The sequence below is a fragment of the Nannospalax galili genome, unplaced genomic scaffold, assembly GCF_000622305.1.
Source record: "Nannospalax galili isolate Female #2095 unplaced genomic scaffold, S.galili_v1.0 scaffold31, whole genome shotgun sequence".
Taxonomy (NCBI): Eukaryota; Metazoa; Chordata; class Mammalia; order Rodentia; family Spalacidae; genus Nannospalax; species Nannospalax galili.
This window is the reverse complement of record NW_008332149.1, coordinates 1,824,356-1,850,398: the sequence shown is the minus strand read 5'-3', so window position 1 is coordinate 1,850,398 and position 26,043 is coordinate 1,824,356. Positions and strand designations below refer to the sequence as shown.

Below are 26,043 nucleotides of genomic sequence, written 5' to 3'. Positions count from 1 at the left end.
AGAGAGCATCGGATCCTATCACCTAGAACTGGAGTTACAGCTGGATGTTAGCCACCGTGTGTGCTGGGAATTGAACCCGGGTCCTATGTAAGAGCAGTCAGTGCCATCTGAGCCATCTCTCCAACCACCTGAGAATAGTGTCTTTAAGATGTTCATTGCTAATGAACAGCTGGGGCTACAGGGAGACTGTCCGAAAAAAAAAAAAAAAAAAAAGGCTCATTGCTGGACATGGGGGTCTGAGCAGCAGCTACAGGAGTTGCCCAAGGCCGTTGACCAGGAACTCTTACAGCCTTTCCATGTCTGCTGCAGCAGTCAAGCTCTCTGTAGGAGGGTGTGTGTGTGTGTGTGTTCGTTCCACTTCAGATCCAGGCCCAGGGCCTTTCGGTGACCCAAGCTGTTATACAACCCAGAGCACCACCCGGGCCAGCATCGGATCCTATCACCTAGAACTGGAGTTACAGCTGGATGTTAGCCACCGTGTGTGCTGGGAATTGAACCCGGGTCCTATGTAAGAGCAGTCAGTGCCATCTGAGCCATCTCTCCAACCACCTGAGAATAGTGTCTTTAAGATGTTCATTGCTAATGAACAGCTGGGGCTACAGGGAGACTGTCCGAAAAAGACCAAAAAAAAAAAAAGGCTCATTGCTGGACATGGGGGGCTGAGCAGCAGCTACAGGGGTTGCCCAAGGCCGTTGACCAGGAACTCTTACAGCTTTTCCATATCTGCTGCAGCAGCCAAGCTCTCTGCAGCTCAGGCCTCTGCAGGAGGGTGTGTGTGTGTGTGTGTGTGTGTGTGTGTGCGTGTGCGTGTGCGTGTGCGTGTGCGTGCGCTCCACTTCAGATCCAGGCCCAGGGCCAACTCTGTTTCGGTGACCCAAGCTGTTATACAACCCAGAGCACCACCCTCAGAAGGCTCTTGTGCCTGGCTTGGTCCTCTACTGCTTCTCCCTCAAATTCCTGGCACTTGTTGGGACACAGCTGATTTCCCTTGAGTTCATTTTGCCTACAGAGTCCATGGCCAGATCTACTTTGCACCTAGGCTCTTGCATTTCCAGAACGTGGACAGCTGTCCCATTCTTAGTGGCCCAAAAGCTTGGGGAGCCAGAGGGAGAGAAGAGTGTGCCATCCACCCACGGGGGCAGAGACTCATGCCTGTTCGGAGCTCCTGGTCTAGCAGGAGAGTAGAGTGTGTTTTCAGAAAACAGCCAGAAAGCCTGTTGGCCACAGTCTTCCTCCTCGGGTGAAGACTTCATCACTTGATGCCTAGGTGAAGGGGGCAGGGTCTTCCAGGAAGAGGGCCTGCCCAGGCAAAGGCACTGCTTGGGGCAGTCAGGAAACTTATCTGCTAGGTAAAATTGGAGAGAGAGAGCTGTGTAGACTGGCATATAGGTGTCCAGAGCTGCCTGGAGAGCCCACCTGCAGACTCCTGTACCACAAAGGCCATGAGGAGTTGGAGGCAGTTTTAGGCAAAGTAAGGACCTGACCAGAACTTGAGTGATTCTGGTGGCTAGGGGAATATGAACCCAAGGGGACAAACCCAAAGCCATGCACAGCCGGATGTCCCTGAAGTTCCCCTCCAAGAGGACGAAAGCCTGGGGCACAAAGGTGGCTGGACGAGGAGGACTATCCGGAAGAAGGAGGAAACTCGGCGGGAAGGGGCGGCGGGTTCCCGAGGCTCTGAGAACTGGAAGAATCCTACAGTCCTGACTTCCAGTGCCAGAGTCTAGCCCACTGTGCAAGTTGGAAGAGGAGGAGGACTGAGAGGGAAGGGAAGAGCTCTGTTGAAGTCAGGAGGGGTCATGGTGTCCATATATGGTGGTGAGTCACTTAGTTTCCCTGTTGGGGCCTGACCTCCTCAGCCACTGGATGGACTAGAACTAGCCTCAGGGAGAGGGAGGCTTCATTCTTAATTGGGCTGTTGAGTCATTTGTTTGGTGCCTTCAGCCGATGAGAACCAGCCAGGGCAGGAAGGGTGTGACCGTGGAAGAGGCAGCCAGTGGAGGGAAGGGAGGAGGAGGGAGTTGCTGGGTGGCCCCTTGGGAATAGGAATGGCTTTGAGACAGCCTGGCTCTCCAGGCTGCAGAACTAAGAGGGCCTTGGTGTGGGAGACCCTGGATGGTGCTACCCCCTCGGGGGGGACAACAGTATAGTAGGGGCACCCTTGTCAGACCCTTTGCTGTGGGCTCCCTGGGGCCACAGGTCCAGGCATCTCCCCTACCTGTCACAGGGCTTTCCTCACAGTCGAATGGAGGTACCCTGAAGGAACAGAACGCCAAGCATCCCCTTTCCTTAGGCTTGCACTGCATCAACTTAAATCTTCCCAGGATGTGGCAGTGTGAGATTACCCCCCTAAGGAGCTTAAACGGCTTCCGTCGTTTGCTTCATTCCTTTTCAGTCAATCTTTGAATTTTGTCGTGTTTTTATTTTTATTTTTTTAATATTTTATTGTTTTTATTTTATGTGTATGAGTGTATTGCCTATATGTAAGTGTACCCATGCCGTACAAATTTTTTTAATATTTTATTATTTTTATTTTATGTGTATGAGTGTATTGCCTATATGTAAGTGCACCCATGCCGTACAGTGCCCACAGAGGTCAGAAGAGGCATCGGATTCCCTGGAACTGGAGTTGCAGATGGTTGTTAGGAGCCGTGTAGGTGATGGGGTTCGAACCTGGGTCCTCTGCAAGAGCAGCAGGTACTCTTAACCCCTGAGCCATCTCTCCAGCCCCGTGTTTTTATTTTTTTAAGATTTATTTTCTTTTTAATGATGTGTATGTGTGTGTGAGAGTATGTACATGTGAGTGCAGGTACCTTCAGGCTAGAGGTATCGGACCCATCATGGGTTCTAAGAAGCAAACTCAAGTCCTCTAGGAAGATCAGTAAGTTCTCTTGACCACTGAGCCATCTCTCCAACCCCTTGTTTTGTTTTAACACAAGGTCTTGAAATGTAGCCCAGGCTGGCCTAGACTTTGTGATCCTCCTGCCTCAGTTTCCAAAGTGCTAGAATGACAGGTGTGTGCACCCATGCCTTTTTTTGTTTGCTTGTTTGTTTGTTTGTTTGTTATGGATTGAGTCCTCAGGGCCTACAGGATTATATCTTCTTTCTGGGCTCTTGTTTTTCTCCGTGTTTCTTTGGGACCCTTGAGGAGCTGACAATGTGGCTTCCAGCTCAGTCTGCACTCCTGACATTTGGTTATAGCTAGTGGGACCCTGTGGGCTTTCTATTCCTTTGTGTTGATGTCTCCTGTGAGTAGCCTGACTGGGGATGTTGGCTCACTGGGGAGTGTGGGGCAGATGTTTCCACTTTCAATGTAACAAATAGCTCTCAAGCTGGTAAAATGGCTCAGCAGGTAAAGGCACTTGCTGTCAAGCCTGGAGACCTGAATTTGATATCTGAGACCTACATGGTGGAAAGGAAGAACCAATTCCCACAAATTGTCTTCTAAACAACCATACATGTCTTGGCACGTTTTCGTGCACACACTCACACCCCCCCCCAACATAAATAAACAAAAAAAACCCACAGGGAAATCTTTTATAAGTCTTGAATACCATCTGATGATATTCTTAGCTTTTGGCTTGATGAAAGCTGGGGGTCTGTTTGCACATTCCAAAAATACCTAATATTTACAAGGATTTTAGGTCACACACAGAGGTGGGCAATAGATGCCTATTCAGGAGGGTAAGATAGCTCCAGACCTGCAACATTCCAACTTTCTATAATCATTGACATTCTAACCAGTTGATTGGCCTCGCAGAATATTTAACCTTGGTGTGGATTTATTCCTGGTGCTCACAGATCCATTTCCCTAGTGTGGAGGTAACAGGGGACAAGTGCATGGCTTTGATAAGGAGGGGCTTATAACACTAGAAAGTCCATTAGAAAGCAGGCTGGATGCTGGAGGGTGAGGCATTGCTGGCCTGCCAAGAGCGGCTTCCTGCCCAGGAGGCAGGGGTGGTGTGGGAACAAAGGAGGCCTGGCTAATGGGGCAGAACCATGGCAGGAGGGAGTGGGGACAAGGCTGGGGCTGGTTCTGTGGAACCCAATAAGTCACCACAGGGCTTTAGATGGGAGTGAGAATTCCCATTCCAGGGCATGGAAAATGGGAGCCTATGACAGTGGCCACTATCCATGGCCAAATCCCAACCCCAGAGGCAGAGCCAGAGAGACTGACACTGAGCAGAACATGGTGACTCAGACACCCATGCTCCTGTGACAATTTACCCCTTGGAGAAGAAGGGGTCCTTCACAGGCTGTGAAGTCTCGAACCCCAGCTGCCACACTGCTGCATCCCAGGTCTCAGGTCCTGCTGTTGAGTCATGTAATTCCATCCTGGCCTCTTCTGAGAGGCCCTCAGGCAGCCAGCTCCCCAGGGACAGCAGTGTGGCTGGCCGCAGAGGCTGGGAGGGCTGCTCACTTTGAAAACAGTTCCCAGGCTGTGGATAGTACTGCCAGCCCTGCCTTTTGCCAAAGAGGGTAGTCAGAACTTCTTAAGCTCCAAGCCTGTGCTTTATTTAGGCTTTGGTCCTGTGTTCCTGGGAGCTGCCTGAGAGGCCCCTGTACTCTGCGAGGGTCCCTGGCTATCCAGGAGGGGGCGCACATCCATCACACAAGGGCCACTGCCTTAGAAATCCTTCTGGGCCTTGGGCAGAGGTATCACTAACTCTACACAGGTTCCTTAATGACCCCCACTTTTCTCTCTCTCAAATTCTAGGGGTAAATCCTGGAGCATTTACAAAGTTGGTATTTTGATTTTCAATTCAGAATTTCACACCCTGTATAAAACTGTTAGAAATCATTGTACACTAATCCTATTCCCTGAGTAAATATCAAACAAGAAAGCACACGGAGGGTCCCCAATACTTGAGCAGTTAATAGGACCCCAATTCTCACGCAACCAAGTGAGGGAGGAACTTTGAGGGCCTGTCTTGGCACCGGAGGGTATAGTGTCCTCCATGTGTATGTCAGGGGAGCCCAGGGAATCTTTAAGTAGTCTACTCTGTAAGTGTGGATGACTTGGGAGGAGTGGGAAGGGACAGATGAATGTGTCATTAAAAAGCCAAGTTCCGTTTGGAATAATTCTCCCATTGTATCCTCAGCACCTCCCCAGATGCTGCCCGTGCAAGTCTCACTCCTCCAGCCTTAGAACCTGCAGCCTCATCTCCTGCCTCAGCTAGCCGTGGAGTAGAAGCCCCTGCTGCCTCCTGCCATGGTCTGACCAAGGACATAAGCAGGTATTCTATAAGCCCAGCTGCAGCAGCTGCCCAGCATACAGAGCCAGGTGGTCTCTCCCCCCGCACAGGAAGTGAGCTGTGTTTAGGATGGCACCCCGATGCCTTTGTCTCTAATTACCTGGCCTGTAGTTGGTCTAAGGTTTCCTGAGCTAGCTCTTTCTGTAGTAGGGGTTGCCATGCATAAGGCAAGGACTCCAGAGAGGCAGAACCCATAGCAAGTGTGTAAAAATGTCCCTTCTATAGGTTTCCAGGGAATTCTGTGAAAGGGAAAAACTAAGGAATGGAAAGACTTTGTGGTTGCCAGGGGCAGGAGTTGGAAGGTCTTGACTATAATATCTTTGGGATCGTAGAATGTTCTATGTCTTATTTGTGGTTAGTATGTGAGTACGTGTTATATTTCGTACAACTACACCCAGAAAGAATGAGCTTTACTGTTTTACTGTATGTAAATTACATTTAATTTGTAAGGCCAATGCTTATCTTGGGGTGACTGTTCCCTAATGTAGGCAGTCTGAGGGGCATAGAGCATGCCCCATGCTTCCCAGGCAGTAGATGTGGTTCTACCTGCTCCAGGTTGTAGATGGTGCAGCCTCTCACACAGGTGGAGCAGGGTGATTGTGACAGTTCCTTCGGATGACTGTTTTCTGAAAGCTCCGTCCCAGCTTTTTGGAGTTTTGTTCGCTTCTGTATCAGAGTGCTAACAGCCCGGACTTGGGCTGCTCTAGCCAGTCACTGTGCCAGAGAAGGACACGGAGGTCTAGAAGGCACACACTGCGTGGTCCTCTGGAGAGGTGTGAGCAATTACAGTGAGGTATCTCTTCCGGAACATGAGGCTGAGCAGGTTTAACACCAGGTTGGCGAAAACACCAGGGAGGAAATAGATCATTGCCAGGAGAGGAGCCACAAGTGTGAGGACCCTGGGGACAGAGAAGGCATGCAAGGGACCCAACCTGAGGATGTCTGTAGTTGCTGGAGCCTACAGAGATGAGAGTAGACTGTGGCCAGCAGGCAGGGCCTGGTGGTTAACGTCCCAGGTCATGGTAAGAATTGGGGTGTTGGTCTTTGGGTAACAAAGTGTTCTTGAGTAACGCTTTTTTATTAATAGATTTTTAAAGTAAAATTTAGATTTTTAAACTATTTTTATTTTATGTGTATGAGTGTTTTGCCTGCATGTCTGTAAGTGTACCATGTGCATGCAATGCCTGTGGAGGCCAGAAGAGGGCATCAGATTCCCTGTAACTGGGATTACAAAGGTTGTGAACTGCCATGTGGGTGCTGGGAACTGAACCTGGGTCCTCTGCAAGAGCAGTGAGTGCTCTTAATCACTGAGCCATCTCTCCAGCCCCAGTATAATTTAATTTAGATTTATAGAAAAATCCAGAAGATAGAATGAGACATTCCCATTTATCCAATCCAGGCACATACTTTCCTCTGTTAACACCTTGATGATAAGTATGTTAATGTGGCACAGTTACCGAGCCAGCTGGTGCGTTCTTGTCCACTGAAGTCCTCTGTTTATGCAGAGTTCCTTAGTTTCCCCTGATGTCCTTTTTTTGGTCTCAGATCCCACTCAGAACGCAGTTGCCTTTAACTTCCACAGGTTCCCCTTAGCTGTGGCAGCTTTCAAACCTGTCTTGTTCGGTATCCTTGATAGTTTTGAATAGTTCTGGTCCAGCATTTGATAGGATGCCCCTCAACAGGAACTAGTCTGATGTTTTTCTCATGATTAGATTGCAATGATGGTTTTGGAGGAAGAGATAACAGAGCTGTATCATTTTCTTTTTTAAAAATATTTTATTTATTATTTTTATTTTATGTGTATGTGTGTATTGCCTCCAAGTAAGTAAGTGCCCCCATGTTGTGCAACGCCTGCGAAGAACAGAAGAGACTGTCGGATGCCATGGGACTGGAGTTACGGACAGTTGTTAGCTGCCTTGTGGATGCTGGGATTCGAACCTGGGTCTTCTGCAAGAACAACCAGTGTTCTTAACTGCTGAGCCATCTCTTCGGACCCCATTTTCTTTTTTAAAATTAAAAAATTATATGTATTATTGTGTCTGTACACAAGTGTATGAGCACACACATGCATGATGTATGTGGGGGTGCACGTGTCATAGCATTCATGTGGAGGTAGGTCAGAGACTACTTTATGGAGTTGATTTTCTCTTCATGTGGGTCCAGGGATTGAGGACAGGTGGTCAGGTTTGTGTGGTAGCACGTTTGCCTGCTGAGCCATCTTATCGGCCTAAGATACCATTTTTGTAATATTGAGGGTGCCAGCATCAACACAACTGCTGACCGTTGGTGCTGACTTGGCTGTTTGGCTGTGGGGCCCACCTCACCCATCCTGTAGTGTCAAGGAGGAGGTAACTGCGTGCAGCCCCCACTTCAGCACGGGCAGCTAGGCTCCCAAGGGGACCTGCATAGATCATTTATAATTCTTTTGTATGGGCAGTTGATCTCTTCTCCCCCTCTCTTAATGCAGTCGATCATTTATTTATGTCAGTGTGGACTCACGGGGTATTTATTTTGTACTTTGGGCTCCAATCCAAGGCCGCTATATTTTGTTGCACAGAGCTTTAGCCCCTGGCTTCTTTGCCTTTCTTTTAAGTGTGTCCAGAAGCCCCTCGGCAGGACAGTGATGTGATCAGATTTTCATTTTGAAAAGACCTTGATAGCTGCTTGGCAGGGCAAGAGACACTTGAGGTTTGACAGCCCCCCATGCCTTGAGGCTCTGTACCCTGGCCCAGCTGCTCAGGACATGAGCCCGCAGTGCTTCCATCACCCATAGAAACTGTTCCCTCCATCTCTGTCTCCATCCTGCCAGGGCCTAGATCTAGGGGTCCACATGAATCCTGTGTTTCCCCATCTCCTGGGTCCCTGTACCTCTTCAATCTTTTAAACAGTGCACAAACTGACATTTCATCTCACTGAAATGGAAGTTGTGATTCACCAGCCTGGCCAGAGTCAGGTCCTGTTGGTCACAGGATTCAGGCTATATCCCCTTCCGTTCCCATTTCCCTCGAAGCTTCTCTTGCTGGAGCCAGCTGCCTTCTGTGTTTTCATGATGCACAGGCAGCCTCAGGACCCACATCTGTGACTTTGTTCTCTCTGTGAAGGTTTGGAGGGTAACAGCTGGGTGGGGCAGCGAGACCTGGTGTCTTGGAAAAGGCGCATCCTGTTAGCTCTGTGGACGCTCGGTCTTTGCCTTCCTGCTTCTGGGGGCTGCTGTGCAGAAGCTGCCCCAGTCCCACAGGGCCAATGACTTTTCTGCAGGAGCTTCCTGCTCCCTGTGCCCACTGGTAATCATTAGGCCATGTGCTGGGGAAGACAGATGTGACCTGATGAGGACGGGAAACCACTCAAAGAGGGGGCTTGACATTCTGCTGCCCAAACCCTCCAGAACCAGGTTTCCCAGGGCAGAGAGAGGTGACTGCCACCGCCACGCTTCTGGCCACACTCCTGTCTCCTCCAGCATGGTCTTCTTGAGGCTTTGCGCTGTCAGTGGATCACCTTGATCTTCTAGTGCTGTTGGCAGAGCCGTGAGAGGCTGGGGCTGGGGAGGGAGTCGGATAATGAGAATTTCCAGGAATGCAAGTTTAAAAGCTAGTGTGACCTGAATTGACCTTGGGGACCTTGTGGCCAAGAGCTTAATGTGTTGACACAGGACACATGGGCTCCACTTGAACATCATCTCTGCTCAGACCTGACCTTGTGCTGCTGCTTCTGGTAACAGCTATTTCTTAGGAATGGGTAGCTTGGAAACCTGGCCTAGGACTGCCTGCCTGGATAGCCCAGAAGACAATCTAAGCTTCTCACAGGGAGGCAGCTGGTTCCTTGGTGCCAGTGCAGGAGGTCCAGCAAGCACACCCTTTGAGAAACACTGCCCTGAACCACAACCCGTGGGCTTGCCAGCCGGAGCTGTTCCCACATGCCCCGAATTGCTCCCCTCTCTCTACCAAGGCTTCTCTTAAGACTTGGGAGCTTTTCCTGGGCATGAGAAGGTCAGGGAACTCTTTGCCTCCGCTCTGTGCTAGAACACCTTGAAAAATACTGCACAGCTTTATATGCACAGTTCCTTTGCCAGTTCACCATGCCAGCAGTTTATTTTGTAGATAGTCTTGTATTAGTTGTTGTTGGTACCATAATGAAATACATGAGGCAGGCTGACTTTATAAAGAAGAGATGTCTATTTAATTCACCATTTTGGAGGTTGAATGACCAAACAGCATGGTATAGGCTCTGGCAGCCTACCCATCCCCCAGCTGCTTCACCAAAGAGCATCACATGGTGAGAGACAGAGAACCCTATGTGGGTGAGAGACAGAGAACCCTATGTGTCTGCCTGGTCTCTGTCCTTCCTCTTATAAGGCCACCAGGATTCAATCATGGGACTCATTCTAATGATGTTATCAAAACCTAACCCCTACCCAGAGGCTCTGCCTCTAATTAAGTTTCTACTCTCTTCATACTGTTGACGCATGGTGTCCTGGTTACTTCTCTTACTTTGATAAACACCCCAATCAACTTGGAGAGGAGAGGGTTTATTTTATCTTACATCTCCCAGGTCACAGTTAATCACTGAGGTAAGTCAGGGCAGAAACTCAGAGCAGGAACCTGCAGGCAGGAGCTGAAGCACAGACCCTGGAAGAACGCTGCTTACTTACTGGCTTCCTCTCCTGGTGCTCAGCCTGCTTTCTTATTCAACATAGGAACACCTGCCCCGGGGTGGCGGGCCCTCTCACATCACTTAACAGTCAAGAAAATGCCCCAGGGATGTGAATGACCACAGGCCAATCCTTTGGAGAAAGTTCCTCAATTGAGGTCCCTTCTACCCAGGTATATCAAGTTGACAACTGAAGCAATCCAGCACACCTGACTTTGGGGATGAAACGCCTGTGTAAGTTTGGGGGAACAGACCATAGGCAAACCATAACAGAGCTGCATGAACCTCCTATGCCAGGGAGGGTTGGGTCTGAGGGTCTCTGGAGACACTGTGCCCACCAGACTGGGATCTACTCCAGTGTTACATACATCAAGTTCTAGTCATTTACCTGCACTAAGGTCCTCTGATCCATGGTGTCTGGGCATGAATAGATAGCATAGCAATCTCCCTCTTGCTGAGACACACACAGGCAATGCACCCAGGTCCTCTGGCTCTTGCTTGGTCTGTACATCACCAGTGCCAGGCAGCTGCTGGGTGCCTAGTATTTGCTAGGTAACTATGTTCGGAGCTCAGTCTCTCTGGCTTCAGCTGGAGGTTCAGGGCAGAGGGAGGCTTTGCTTCCCTCTCTAGAAGGGGTCTATAGAAAGTGGCCTTCTCTCTCTGGGTGGAAATAGTTGTGGGAGAGAATGAGCTCAGGATTCCCACCCTCCACTGTTCCCTTCTTCCAGGAGGGAACAGGAATTGGCAGTGCAGGGACCACAGGAATCCCTGACTCTGATTGGTGGAGCACAGCTGGGGAAAACTCTGGAATTTCCACCCTGTGACCCTTGCTGGGCTGGAGCCCCAGACCCTAGAGTGGCCTAGAAGGGGGAGGGGCTGTTGCCCTTGTGTGGGCAGCAATAAGCAGGTCATGTGATGGGGCTTGGAGGAATCAGGAAGGGTGAAGCTGGAAGGTTCTAGGGGGCAGTGTGGATCTCTTCTTGCCCTGAACGGAGGCATCTAAGGTTGGGAGCTTACCTTCTACCCCAGCATAGCTACACAGTTACAACGCTTGGTCTGTGTTATCCATGTTGGGAGGTGCTTTTCTTCTAAGCCAGGTATGTGCTCTTGAGTCCTGAGACCCAAGATGGAGGTATAGAAAGGAAGGTTACCAGGAGAGGCCTTGTCACAATCCAAAGGTGGTAAAAAATAAACCCTAAACGAAGGATGGAGTCTCAACAGAGTCAAGGAGGTGGGGAGGATGACGTGTTCTCTCACTAGAACACACTTGGCTCAGGTCCCGCCCAGCCCAAGTGCTGCTGCCTTTTGCTGGCATGTGGGTTTTTGTAATACTTTAGCTCATGAGGTGAAGCCACAGGCTGTGCTGTTAGGAGCAGGAGTGAAGAGCGCTTGTGGCTAAGTGGTGTCCTGCGGAGCTCTTGGGGACTTTCTTTGGCTTTATTTGCATTTTTTGATCCCTCCCATTCTCTATATATTCATCCATCCATCCCTCCATCTATCTACTACTTCAGCCGCCTGTCCCTCTACCCACTTACCCACCTATCCATATGTCAGTCCATCCATCCATCCATCCATCCATCCATCCAAACATCCATCCTTCTATGCATCCCCATTAGTCTACCACTCCATCCTTCTATCCTTCCATTGACCCAAACATCTATCTTTCCACTGATTCATTCATCCACCTACCCACCCACCAATCCCTCCATACACCTATCCACATATCTGTTCCCCCACTGACCTGCCTACCTGTTGACCCACCCCATTCATTGATCCACCCACGGATTCAGATGTGTCCTACCCGAATCTGTTCCATGTTCTATGTATGATGTGGTATAGGGAAGGAGCATAAATCTGGAGAGATAAGCCTTTGGCCCATTCCTGATTTATATGGTGTTGGACAAGTTACCTGACCACTCTGAGTTTGTCTATCTTTAAAATGAGGTTAATAGTAACCCCCTTGTAGGGGTTATTGTGGTGAGTGAATATATTTGAACCAAATAGCTCAGAGCTTGACAATCAACACTGGCTTCCACAAACTCCAGCAGTGTTGTGGGGGAGAAAGAGATAGAAACAGCTGTTCTGTGTGCAGACAGAGTGTAACGGCACTGAACACTCCAGTAGAGTTGAGAACAAAAGACCCAAGAGGAGAGCACCTGACTCTGCCTGAAGAAGCTGGGAAGGCTTCCCAGGGAGGCAGCATCTCCAGTGGGATTTGTAGCACAAATAGGTACTTACTGAGGGTGAAGAAGGGCAAAGATTCTTCAGGGAGCGAAACTCATAGGCCAGTGCTTGGGGCTGTGGAGCAGCCCGCAGACTGAGGCAGCACACCAGGGAGGAGCTGGAGAGTCTGGAGGAAGGGCACCAAGTTCATGGGCAGAGTTGCAGGTTAGCTGCAGTGGGGCAGGTGGCCTGCTTCCAGGCCTAGGGGTCACCAGGACCTAAGAAGCCAAGAAGAGAAAGTCCATTTTCTCTCTTCAAGCAGGGGAGAGTTAGGATGGAATTTAGTCCAGGGTAGTTTCTGGTAGCAAGGAAGGTGGAGGGAAAGGAGAGGCCAGGAGTCAAAGGATCGTGTGGCTGCCACCATGGTCGAGGCAAGAGACAGTGGGAATCTGAACTAGGGTGGTGCTACTAGGGCAGGCTGCAGAGGACCTCAGTCCTCTGCATCCACTCTCTTATGTCTGTGGCCAAGCCTGAATCCAGGTGCTGGTAAGGCGGTGCTGAGCCTGCAGATGGCAGCCACACTCTCCCTGAGACCCTGCAAGCCATTAGGAAACTTGGTCATGCCTGTGCCCTTCGGTCTCTCCAAACATTTCCATAATGTCAACGAGACAAGACAAGGCAGGATTCAGGTCAGTCTGAGGTCTTGGGACAATCGTCTTCACATGTACAAATCAGTTCCTAAAGATCTAAGTATTTAAGGGGAAAACCTCCTAAATTCCTAGACACTTAAATGCCAGTGCAGACAGCCACAGGTGCACACCGAATACAAAGAATTACAGGTAGGGCCTCTGGGATGGTTATGAAAAGAAGGTGGTAATTTTCGGGCTTGTTAGCACATATACCCCCTACACACACACACATACACACACACACACACACACACGCACACACACATGCTCATTCACTCGCTCTGCCTGCAGATGTTAGTCTAACAGTAGAAGCTCATGGATGCTATTTCTGGCCCAGCGCTCTGGATTTCTGCTCCTTTGTGGAGCTTGAGTCAGCAATTCTGCCCCTTGGCGCCTGGGCTCCACTGCACTAGGAGGGTAGCCGAGTGTCAGGCTGTATCAGTGGCTTGTGAGGCTTAGAAAAGCATCTACCCCAGAGCTGTGGACACGGGGTACCACTTTCCTGCTCTCAGTGAAGGGTAGCCAAGAGGCTTAGGGACTTCTCTATTTGCCATTTAGCATGCACATCTGGGAGGCCTTTCTACCCCGAGTGCGCCCCCTGGGGCCACTGAGAACTCTCTCTGGAGAAGGGCAGGTGGCCGTTCAGCTTGTTTCTCCAGTCTGGCTGGTGAAACCAGCTTTGCCTCCACTCTGGCAAGATCCTTTCTCATCTCTGTTTACAGCCCAGTGTTCTCCTTAAAAGGCCTTTTATTCCTCATACAAAGTAGCCTCCAAGACAGTAGGCTTAAGCTCCAGAGGAATTCTGAATACACACAACATTCAAAACAGACACATTAAAAGTTTTAAGACCCAGCGTGCATATGGAATTTTCCAGTCTTCCTGGAAGAGGCTTCTGGAGAAAGATGGCTAGCCTTGGTTACGTTTTTGATCCTAGACAGAAGCAGTCACCTGATCCAGGTGAGTCCATTGGCTCGCTCTTCTCAGGTCTAGAACAAAATTTGATTTTATTTCTAAGTAGGAGCCTGGACTTTGGAAGTTGGGGTTTTACTGTGCCAAATGCCTGCCTTGGGCCACCATGTTTGTTTTACTTATGATATACTTTATAAAGTTAGTACCAAGAAGGGGTGTCTGGCAAAGCCTGACGAAAACCTGAGAAAAACTGTTTAAAATGACCTCCCTTAATGAATCAAAATTTTATGGTGAATAGTGAGGAAAATGTTTAAGACTTTATTTTGAAAAAGGAAATGAAAAGCATGAAAATGACTCAGTTTAACAAAACGTCAGTTTTAATGAAGACCGTCTGTTAGTCCTTAGAGTGGATGGGAATTCTGGGCCGCGTTTTTCTGCTGAGGTTTCGGGACTGCACATTCCTTACTTCACTCTGACTCTTTGCAGCTCACACAGGGCTTTTCTGGAAACAGTTCCAGGGGTATCTCTCTGTCCTTCAGTGTCTTGACCTCTCTTGGAAGTCGTCTTTGGTCATCATCCGGTGTCTCCACTTCCTCACAGGTCTGACTTTTCTCAGGGGCTTCAGGTGGATTTTGAGCCTTTCGCCAGGAATGCTTTCCTTGACATCAAGACAGTCTGTCTTTTTACCCTCAGGCTGTAGCTCTGCCTTGTGGGTAGTGACGTTGAACATCATCGCTGACAACCAAGAGGCTGACCGGAAAGACTGAGGAGTAGTTGAGAAGTGACCATGTTTATAAGTAGCTCTGCAGACCAAAACATTGTCCTGATGCTGCCCTTTGCTTCCCTGCATGTAATCTTGTTGCCATGGAGATATGCAAGGTGAAGCCTCTCAGTACAGATAGAGCAACTAGACATACATCCCACCTTATAGCCATGGAGACTTGGAAAGTGGGGTCTCTCAGTGTAGATAGGATGGTGCAGGTAACCATGCATGCCTAGGGAACTTCCCAGTTTTCTGATGTTGGTTGCTAGGGTGAGCTGAGTAGCCTGAGAAGTTGAATTTTGGGTGTGTTGTAGGATATTGAAGTCATCGTCTGTTGTGTATACTCAGTCCCCTGGCAGAAGACTTATGAGAGAGTGTGTTAGCAATGTGAGTCACGAGAAAAACTGCTCACCTGTGGAATGGTTTTGTTGTTGTGATTGTTACTTTAAAAGAATTATTTATTTTTGCATGTGTGTGTACCAGTGGGGGGCATGGGGGGGGATCTGAGCTTGACACTGGGTAGATAGGGTATCTTTCCCAATTGCTCTCCACCTTACGTATTGAGGCCGAATCTCTCACTGAACCAGGAGCTCGCCATTTTGCCTAGTCTGGGTAGCTAGCTTGCTCCAAGGAGTCCCTGTCTCTGCCTCACATGTGCTGGTAGGCTGTTATACACGCCAAACATTAACATGGGCTCTGAGGATCTGAACTCTGCTCTTAATGCTTGCATGGCAACCACTTTATCCACTAAGCCATCTTTCCAGCACTTTCTAAGAGATAATTTTTTGGCAGGTGGGGGAGTCTTTTTGAGACAGGGTCTCCCTGTAGCCCCAGCTGGCCTGAAACTCACTATGTAGATCAGGCTGGCCTTGAACTCACAGACATCCACCTGCCTCTGCCTCCTGAGCTCTGGGACTAAAGGCATGCTACCAGGCCTGGCTGAAACAATTTTTTTTTTAAGATAAGGTTTCAATTGGTCTCAGCTGGCCTTGAACTTGCTGTGTAGCTGAGGATGACCTTGAACTTCTGATCTTCCTGCTGTCACCTCCCAGAGTGCTAGGATTATAGGTCTATAACATTCAGTTTATGGAATGCTAGGGTTAGGGCTGTAGGTGTGCTAAGCAATCACTGTACCAACTGAGCCGTATCCCCAACTCCCATTACTTGTTTGAATCCATAGATTTTATGGATGGTGGAACTGATGGCCCTTTTTGCTTTGGGTGTTTGGAAGTTTTGAACCAGATTTGTAGCCACCTCCAAGGGTTTAGGTAGGTACTTCTGAGCTAGCCTCACACCCTTCTCCAGTTTTTACCCACATTTCCTTCTGCTTCCTTGAATGGAAAGCTTATATTCTTTTCAACATCGAGTAGGGTATATTCTTTCCAAACAATTAACTTGTGTTACTTAACCATTTCCTTCTCAAAAGAGTTATGTACACACACATATACATATACACATCTATCTATCATCTATCATCTATCTCTCTCTCTCTCTCTCTCTCTCTCTATATATATATATATATATATGTAGAGAGAGAAAAAGAGAGAGAGAGAAGGATTTGGGGACTTTTGCTTCCTATGGTATTTGTGTCACTGATTTCTTCTTAATATGTGGTATGACTGCAATACTTCATTTTTTGCATAACCCTGGGATTTTTAGGTCAAAATTCCTTTCCCTCCCTCCTTCCTTCCCCCCCTCCCTTCTTCTTGCCCTGTCTCCTGTCCTGTAGCTATCAAAGACTGATTCCTGGATCCTTAATTTTAAAATTAAAATGAATCATGCCTCTCTCTACCGATTTCTATACTAGCTCATTCTGGATTGCCTCCCTGGGCCTAACAGTTAGAGCCCAACTCTTAGCTTTTATCTAGCTGCATTAAAACATCTTTCCTGTGAAGAACACTCTAAAATGAAGTTTGAAGGACCTCATGTGGAAATAGGGAACAGGAGGTTAAGGGAGACATACGGTAAATCAACCCTTTTAAGGAGGGGGCAAAAGAACCTCTGGAGGGGTTGGGGATTTAGCTCCAGGGGTAGAGCGCTTGCCTAGCAATTGCAATGTTCTGAAGATGAAAAGCAAACAAGCAAACACCAAAAACAAGAGAGAACCCTCTGGAAAAGCTGTGGATTCACCTAAACTTGTGTTCAGCACACAATAGCCACCGACATTCGACATTCGCTAGGTGAGTATCAGATGTGATGCTGATACATCAAAGATGTAGACAATACCTGTGGTCCTGGTATAAAAGACTTGGAGACCTTTTTCCCTTTCTTTAGTCATGGTGAGACTGAGGATTCTCATGACCACTGAGGCTTCCCGCAGCATCTATCCCCAAGGGCTCTGGCCTGCAAAGGCTCCATGCAAGGCCTGAGAACAAGACCCCTGACAGATAACACAGGTAACCTGAGGCTAACGAGGCCAGCAAGTGCCAAGATGCACAAATGCTGGCCTATTGGGAGAGTAGGAAAAATGAGGTCTTCCAGCTGGTGTGGAGCGGAGCCCTACCAGGAGCTGGCCTGTAGCTGGGCCTCAGTGCTTGGGAGGAGTTGAGAGTGATGGAAAAGTGAGTGTGTGTGTGTGTGTGTGTGTGTGTGTGTGTGTGTGTGTGTGTGTGTGTGTGTTGGGAGTGCCTCCTCCTTGGCAGCAAGGATGAAGGCAGGATGGGGCAAACGATGGATCCAAGCCAGAAGGTAGAAAAATTGGGACTCTTCCCTAAAGGTAGTAGATACCTTTTGGGACTTGTAGAGACGGCTGAGTAACATGAGAACATAGTCCCAAAGTCCAGGAGTGAGAACCCCAGATCTATAAAAGCTGGGTGGAAGGAGCCCAGCAATGTGCCATTCCTGACCCAGTTGGGTGTCTCCCTGTTGCTGCCCTGCTCTGCTGGGCTCCTGCTCATGTGAGTGTGGGGTGCTGGCCACACAGCTTCCTGGCTCTTAGAGTGTTAAGCAAGCCAGTGAACGCACCAGGAGCAGCACATGGGCCTCAGAACGTGCTGGATACTGCAGTGTGTCGTGAGGCTGGGCACTTGGGGCTACAGGTGAGAGAGGGAGTTGGAGTGGTCAGCCATAGTGCTGACTGAGTGCCCGCAGCCTCTGAGCTGGAGCCTGTCTGAAGGGGGCTTCCTGGAGAGGGTTCTGGTGGGTCTGCCCAGCCTCCTCACTGTCTGTCATGGTGTGCTAGGTGTCAGGTCAGACTAGAAGAAACAGAACTGTGCCCAGTCTGCTGGTTCCCCAGCTGTATTTACATCTTTAGCATTCTCTCATGGGCTGTTCTGTGATCTGACCTACTTTCCCATGTGCTTGGGTAATTAGCAGCTCAGGGGTCCACAGCAGCGCTGGTAAGGAAGGCTGCTATGGCAACTGGAGTCTTCCTGGAACTTGAACTTGAAATCAGGATGGAACACTCAGGTTTGTTTCTTGGGGTGTCAGAGGCATTTCGAGCATCCTTTTGTTTTTTCTTGAGACAAGCCTATTGCCTTAAGCTTAACATGTAACATCTTGAACTCCTGATCCTCTTGCCTCTACCACTCCCAGAGCCATTATCGGCTTAGCTTTTAATTGCGTCCCAGTCCCTTGCTCCTCCGTAGGATCTAGTCCCGGCATCAAATGGCTCATCTCGTGGTTACAGGGTTTTGTCAGGCTTGCTGCCAATAACCAGAGGCTAGACTCCTTGGGGAGCCTCCATGCATAGGCCAGGTCTGTAGTACTATAGGAGTGGATTGCTAAGTATTTTAGAAATGATGGAGGCACACCTTGATCTCTCTGGCTCTCTAGATTGTCTTGGGACAAGAAAGGGAGCCATGGAGCCCATCTATGTGGCCTTGGCCTACCTTTAGGACCCTGGACTATGCATGTGTACAGGATGCAAAGATCTGCAGAGGGGCTGTTTGAGGTCAAGGTCTCATCAGGTCTGTGCCTGAAAGTGGTGGGTACCACTGGCTTGACCTGGACATGCTCAGCTGGGGAGCCTCTGTCCCACAGAGGGATGCCAGCATGGAGACTGGACCAGGAGTGGGGGTGGGAAGGGAGGGAGGAATAGCCTACCGGTGAAGGTAGGAAAAGCAGAGAGTCACCTGTGTGGGTTTCCCAGCTAACAGGAGGGCCATGAGAGAGACCCAGGAACTCTACTCTGCTGCATTTGAATACTTCTAGATGAACCTAGGCTTTCTTATCATACAAATCTGTGATTTAACCTTGTAGCATGATTTGGGGGGTGAGGGGAGAGAAGAAGTAGACAGAAAGTATCAAGTAACAGGAGTTGTGAGAACTGAGCATGGGTCCAGCCTTCCTGTCTTCAGGGCCTCTGAATACCTGTGCTAATGATCCTGGAGTGCTATTATTAGTTTCCTTGGTCTGAGTTTGGGTTTTCTGTCTTTTCCCTTTCTGTGTCCTCTTTTCCTTGGGTCTATCAGCCCAAACCTGTCTTAGTTTGGGCTGCTATAACAAAAATACTTTAGAGTAAGGTGAAAACAGCAAACATCTGCTTCTTACAGTACAGGAGGCTGGAAATCCAGATCAGGGTGCAGGTGTAAGCAGCCTCTAGGGCTTCTTTCTGATTTGTAGACAGCTGCCCTCTTGTAGTAGTTTCACAGGGGTAGAGGAGACTGCATGCCCTTTTTTACAGATTTATTTATTTTTATTTTATGTGTATGAGTGTTTGCCTGCATGTATGTACACCACACATGTGCCTGGTGCCCATAGAGGCCAGAAGGGAATGTTGGAGCCCTGGAATTGGAGTTCGGATGCTGGAAACCAAACCTGGGTCCTCTGCAAGAGCAGTTAGTGCTTGTAACTACTTAACCATCTATCTCTCCACCACCCTCTTTTTTAAAAATAAATAAAGACACTAATCCCATCATGACAGAACATTTATAATGTTATCTAACCCTTATCATCTGCCATGGGTCCTTCCTCCAAATATCAGTCCATTTGACTTCAACAGAGAAATTTTAAAAAATATTTTATTATTTTTATTTTATGTGTATGAGTATCGCCTGCATGTGTGTGAGTGCACCCTTGTCGTGCAATGCCACGGAGGTCAGAAGAGGGCTCGGAACTGGAGTTAAGGACGGTTTGTAGTTGCCATGTAGGTAGGTGCTGGGACTCAAACCAGGATCCTCTGCAAGAGCAGTCAGTGCTCTTAACTGCTGAACCATCTCTCCAGCCCCTCACAGAGAAATTTTAGGAGGCACATGCAGGCCATTGCACAACTCTCCCCTACCCAATCCTTTCAGCTTTGCACTTTCTGTGGGCTAAGCTGTCAAATAACCAAGCTTATTCCAAATTGTATGCAAAGTCAGCATCTGCGTGTGTTAACAAGCTCTTTCATAGGGAATCATACAAAGTTTAGGTGCTGTTAACTTTGAAGGTACCCAGTCCTCTGTTTCTACTGTGGTTCTTGGGCATATCTTTAATATCAGCAAGTTGGTATTACCTACTAAGTAATGTGTCACTAGGTCATGACTGTGATCGTTGGGATTCTAAATAAAAGCACTTGACTTTAATGATGGCTTATTTCCTTTACAGTATTATACTTATGGAAGACCCTGGCCCCGAGCTTCCACAGATAGTATTTAGCTTAATTTCCCCAATACCCATGCAAAGTATATGTTTCTTCTGTGTCAGCTAGGAAGTGCAGGCTGTGTGGTTAGGTGTTTGGCTTAAGGCTGCACAGCTGATGAGGGAGAAGTCTGAATTTGAACTCTGGTGTCCTTTCAAAGTCTTCATTTTCTGCAGAAAACTTACCACTTACTACTTACTCTAAGGGTAAAGACGTTCACAACAGCCCTGCATGTCATGCAGAAGACAAAAAGAAAACAGAAGCAGGTAGATGGGTTCTAGCAGAGTTCCAGGACAAAAGCCCCAGTGCTGGGAGTCCCAACACACCAGTCAGAGACAAGTACAGATGAAGGGCAAAGAAAGGAGATTTCATCAATGTGACCATGTTGGGAAAAGCAGATAAAGGGGTTCGGTGACTCCAGGTCTGTCTTCAGTGGACTGACAGGAACTTTGAGATTTAGAAGAAAAAAATGACAGGGGAAAAGTGGCGCCTGGGTTTGCCTAACCGATGGAGTCTATGACCCTGGTCAGGCTTAGGGCAGACTGTTATCTCAGTTCTGGCTCTGCAAGGGGCTCTTCAGAAGTTGTGGAACTGTCATTGCTTGAGGGGGCAGTCTGGCTCCCATGAGGCGATCCCTCCTGTTCCTAGTACAGATTCTCCATCATAGACAACTGTCCTCGTATAGAGGGTAATCTGTCTGGAGGGCTCGCTAGTGTTTGGGGGTAGTTTCAGTTCCTTGTCATAACAATATTTATCAGCCAGTTCTGGAATCCAGGGACAATGTGGAAGAGTGACTTTGGTAGAAAAAAGTTAAAGAGGCAAAATAGAGCCAGTGAGGGATGGAATAGAGTTAGTTCCTGCCAGGGCACCGTGCCTTCCTTCATTTTCTCATTTTCTCATGATTTTCCCAGGGCCAAACCTAATGAAGTCTGTATCCCACACACCCAGAGAAATGATACCAATCTTCAAAAGAATAGATTATCATTGATGAGGTTTTTTGGCTCTATTCTCTCTCTCTCTCTCTCTCTCTCTCTCTCTCTCTCTCTATATATAGCTACCATGTGGGTGCTGGGAATCGAACCTGGGTCCTCTGCAAGAGTAGTCAGTCCTCTTAACTTCTGAGCCATCTCTCCAGCCCCCGTTTTCTTGTAATTTTGAGACAGTGTCTCTCTGTAGCCCCCAGCTGGCCTGGAACTCACTATGTAGACCAAGCTGGACTTGAACTCTCAGAGATCCACCTGCCTCTGCCCCTGAGGGCTAGAATTACAGGTGTGCGCCACAACGCCCATGGCTCCATTCTATAAGGTCTTTTGGGTCTCCAACTGCAGAGGGAGCCTAAGAGCTCTATTTTGTTGTTTTTTTCTTTTTAAGATTTATTTTCTGTGTATGAGTATTTTCCTGTGTGTATACATGCATGCCTGGTGCCCAAGGAAGCTAGACGATCTCCTTCAACTGGAGGCAGTTGTGAGCTGCCTGACATGGGTGGTGGGAACCAAACTCAGGTCTTCTGGAAGAGCAACAAGTGCTCTTATGAGCCATCTCTCCAGCCCCAAGAGGTCTGTTTTGGGGGTTTTTGTTTGTTTTTTGAGACAAGCTCTCCCTGTAGCCCCAATTGGCCTAGAACTCTACATAGACCAGGCTGCCCTCCATCTCACAGAGATCTGCCTGTTTCTGCCTCCCAAGTGCTGGGATTAAAGGTTTGTGCCACCATACCGGGCTGAAGTCTGTTTTTTTTTTTTTTTTTTTTTTTTTTTGGTAGAGAGCCCCACCCCCATCCTGTGCTTACTAAGATAGAATGAACAAGTTGCCAGGTCCTGCCACCAAGTGACACTAGCATTGACAGTGAGTGGTAGCTTCCCCGGGATGGGGTGGTGCTGGCCCTGCTGGCAGTCACCTCCCCTTACAACTGGCATCCTCATTCACTATTTAATTTAAATATAAAAATGAACCTCAGTGTTTCCTGGAAATTTCTTGTCATTGATTCCTGGGAGGTAATTTTGATGGTCTAGTGTTTTGTTTGACACTGATGTGAAATATGAGCCGAGGCAAGTCTGTTGGCCTGGGAGCTCTGCAGCTGTCCGAAAGTCTCAAGTAGCAATTCCAGATGTGCCTGCCTGAGCAATCATCTTAGCCACAGTTTTAGAAAACATTCAGTTTATGGGGAAATCTTAAATGTGTTGAGTAGTTTTATTTGGATCTTATTTTGTGCATTGATTAGTTTTATTTTTATCTTTATGTTTATTGATTTATTTTTGGCCACAATTTAGATACATGTTATACAGGCTAACTGCCCCGTGAGTGAAGAAGTTGTGGGAAAACTTAGAAGAGTCTTCCCCTTTCTCCCAGGCAGTTCTGTTTGAATTCAGTTGTGAGTGTTCAGGGCTCAGAAGGCCACTACACTGATAATGGGCAGGAGGGGCCCCAAGCATCCTTTTTTTAATAGTGAGACAACCCAGGAGCTCAACTGTGAAAAGTTTTAGAGACCTGGCTGCTTCCCCACAGGGAAATGGGGTCGGGCCTGGGTGTCCTGTCGTCCCCTAAGCCAGCCCATGTCCCAGTCTGTACATTTTTTGTTACATGGGGGCCTGCCAGGGACCATTTGGGAAAGGCCTTGCACAGGGCTTGTCTTTGTAGAACTCACCGAAGACAGTGCTGCAGACACAGCCCCTGTAGGTACCTGTGCCTCTTTCTCCTCTGCTGTCCCAACCTCATCAGGCTTTGTTGAACAAAGATGGTATCCTTGGAGGCCTGGCCTTAGTGGGCTAGGTCGGAGCACCATGCAAGGACGTTGCCCCTGGGACCCACTTTAGTGTCCTGCCAGCTCTGCAGGCCTGAAGAAGGCACAGGTATCCCATCCTCCATTTCCATGGCAGCCTGTTTTACCTGTTCCTGCTGCTCGCCTCAGCCTGAGGGAAGGAGAGACCATTTCCTTCTTCCTGGAGGGGACAGGCCCCCAACTCTGTCAGCTTTAGGACCACCTTGCAGGTCCCTCCTGGGGCCTCAGCAACCTACGGAGCAGCGCTTTTAAATCTCTGAACCACACAATGCAGGCGTGCAGCCTGGGCTCGGCCCGGAGGCTGGGGCTTGACGTGTGAGCAGAGGGAGGGTCTTCTCTCTCCTCCCCCAACGTTTCCGGAGCCACCGATGGAGCTTTGTGAAGATGCTGGCTTGGGGCCGCTCGGTGGTGGTGACATCATCATGTCCCAACGCGCTGGCTGAGCCGGGGGCTTTAAGAGGGGAAGATCATCTTGGACCACACCAGTGCTCGGACAGCCCCGGGCACGCCTGCTCCGCTCACGCGCACACCTAGGCGCGCACCCGCCGGGCTGCACTCACGCGCACCCTTCTTCGGCGCTCGCCCCCCGGGCCGGGCTCCGGCCGCCAGCCGTAGCTCCTGCCACCCGCCCCGGATGCCAGCAGCTGCTCCCATCTGCAGTGCAGCAGCCCCGGCCACCGGCCGGCCCGCCCCGGGCTGGAGGAACCACAGGACGCTGGCCCTGCCCGCGGCTAGCCTGCACGCCTGGGCTCAGCGAGGATGGGAGGGTCGCAGTCCCTGCAGCCAGTCCCAGCCAGTGACCTGAACCTGGAGGTTTCTGAGGCCATGTAAGTGCTGCGATCTGCAGCCCGGAACCCCCCGGGGAGGAGGAGAGGTTGCCCGGCTTTGTTAGTGCGTCTCTTCCCGGTGCCGTGCAGCAGTGAAACCCCGGCGGGCCTGGGTTCTCGGTAGCCTTGTAAGGCTTTACCCGGTGGCTGCTTATATCGCATTTTGTGTCCTAGCTGGACTGAGCATCCTGCAGCCCCAAGAACTGCCCAAAGAAATAGCCTTCTGGAATTCGGTTTTGGTGCTTTGGGCAGCGAGGTGCATGGTGGGGGGCATCTGCTCTATCAGCATCTTTTCCTCTACACCGCCCCCCCCCAACACTGGTATTTCCTGCTAGGGAACAGGCACCAGGGAGGGAAGGCCTCCTAGGAAGAGCGCTGTGCATGCCTGCAGCCCCATACCATGGAAACATAGTATGAGGGCAGCTACTGCAGGGCAAGACAGATGGCACGGAGCCATGAGTGCACAGTCCAGTTAGCCCAAGCATCACCCATCTACTCCTCCAGTGAGCACTGAGGACAAGGCCGCTTGCTATTATTAGTAAAGATGGCCAAACGGCCTTGTCATTGGTGGAGACAGTGCCTGACTGTGCATCGATCCAGGAATCTGATCTTTTCTCTAAACCACAGAGCTAATGTGCTCAGAAGTGGCCTTTATCCTGGATGAGTGTTTATTAACAATTGCCGTTTCTGTTATGGTAGTATCCATTACGAACCCAGGCATGTTCGGAGGATGGGCTTATTGACTAGGTCTGCCTGCTGGCTCACATTTCAGCAAGTCAGGCTGCTGTCCAAAGTGGGCCTCCTGGTCTACTCTGAGGACTGCTCTCCTTTTCCAAAGAGGGGACTATTTCTGGGGATATGGGGGTGGGGGTGGCAGAGCAGCATGGGTTTTTATGAGTACTGGATATGAACATTAAAAGATAGCAGGAACTGGTTTGTGTGCTGGAGTAGGGATGGGGCCCAGGAATCTGATCTTTTCTCTAAACCACAGAGCTAATGTGCTCAGAAGTGGCCTTTATCCTGGATGAGTGTTTATTAACAATTGCCGTTTCTGTTATGGTAGTATCCATTACGAACCCAGGCATGTTCGGAGGATGGGCTTATTGACTAGGTCTGCCTGCTGGCTCACATTTCAGCAAGTCAGGCTGCTGTCCAAAGTGGGCCTCCTGGTCTACTCTGAGGACTGCTCTCCTTTTCCAAAGAGGGGACTATTTCTGGGGATATGGGGGTGGGGGTGGCAGAGCAGCATGGGTTTTTATGAGTACTGGATATGAACATTAAAAGATAGCAGGAACTGGTTTGTGTGCTGGAGTAGGGATGGGGCCCCTCGAGGGGTGGGGTGCTTCCACCCTGGTCCCCAAGCTGGGGCTTCAGTGAGTACCTGTACCGGCCTGGTGATGTAATGCTGGGCTGAGCCGCATGGCTTTCCGGTCTCTGGCTTTTGAGCAGCCAGTCCATTCTTAAGAGCAGGTGTGCACCTATCATTTGTCTTCATCCTGTAACTCAAGAAAGCAGGACCTTACCGTGGAGGTGCATTGTGTTTGGGTTTTATGGCATGGACCTTGCACCATGCTTCATTCAGGTGACTATTGTTAGGTGCACAGAAATTCGTGCTGCCACGTGGGACTCAAAAGAAAATTTCACCCTCATTTTTAGAAGTCTCTGAACTGGAAATCAGTGTCAGGTACTGGCTCCCCGACTTAGCACAGCTATCATCCACCAACACAGTGGTGACACTCAGAAAGGATAATGTGACCGTGTGTTTGAGGAAATGTGTGCCTCAGCCATTGGAAATTCGGCTTACTAGTGCCTGACATCCCCTTCCCTCCTTCCTGGTTGAGTTAATGACTTGTGCTCTGTTGGCTGAGGGCTGGCTAAGTCTGGAGAGATTCTGTATGGTAGATGTCATCCTTTTGGATAACAGTCTCTAAGGTTCTGTGCTGTGGGGATTGAGCAGCAGAATAAAACTTGAGGTTGAGTGGGATGGAAGTTGCTTATCAAATCCTTTCATGGTTCATTTGGTCCATACACACCACCTGAGGCTTGTGCCCCAGAATTGATGTTTCTGAAATGTATTGGAATATGAGTGTAAAGACAGCACGTTTGCTCACTCAAAATCCCACCCTCTGTTCCCTAACACAATTGTAATGTAAAATTGGACAGAAGGGAATAGTTTGGGGGATTTTGTTCCTAGCAGCTTTCCTTTGCAAACTATCTCTGAGTAACTGAGACATAGGTTTTCTCTACAGATGTGCTCTGTCCAATCTCGGGGTTTAAAAAAATACATTAAGAGAGCAGCTCTTTCTTATGCAAACAGACTTTCATAGTACTGTGTACCCCATGAACCTACAAATGCATACACATGAATAATACATGAGAAGCAGAGCAGGCTTCATGGCAGAAAAGAGCTTCCCTTGTAAGATGATGCGGCCAGGTCTTCAGGATGGGAGGTGG

At 49.0% G+C, this 26,043-nt stretch overlaps 1 protein-coding gene across 6 annotated transcripts in view; it reads left to right on the top strand.

The window, feature by feature from the left end:
* The window catches only part of Tacc2 (transforming acidic coiled-coil containing protein 2), a 152,523-nt gene that overhangs the window by 49,190 nt on the left and 77,290 nt on the right, over positions 1–26,043 (top strand). Inside the window, exon 1 of one of the 6 annotated variants that reach the window (XM_008827272.3) lies at positions 23,053–23,589. The exons of 1 other annotated variant lie outside the window; for it this stretch is intronic. In XM_008827272.3, the coding sequence (XP_008825494.1) occupies positions 23,522–23,589 (68 nt within the window). In that variant the 5' untranslated portion in view covers positions 23,053–23,521. Of the gene's footprint in view, positions 1–23,052; positions 23,590–26,043 lie in introns of those variants that run through there. 4 more of the 6 variants (XM_029560725.1, XM_029560724.1, XM_008827270.3 and 1 more) reach the window with 4 other exon arrangements.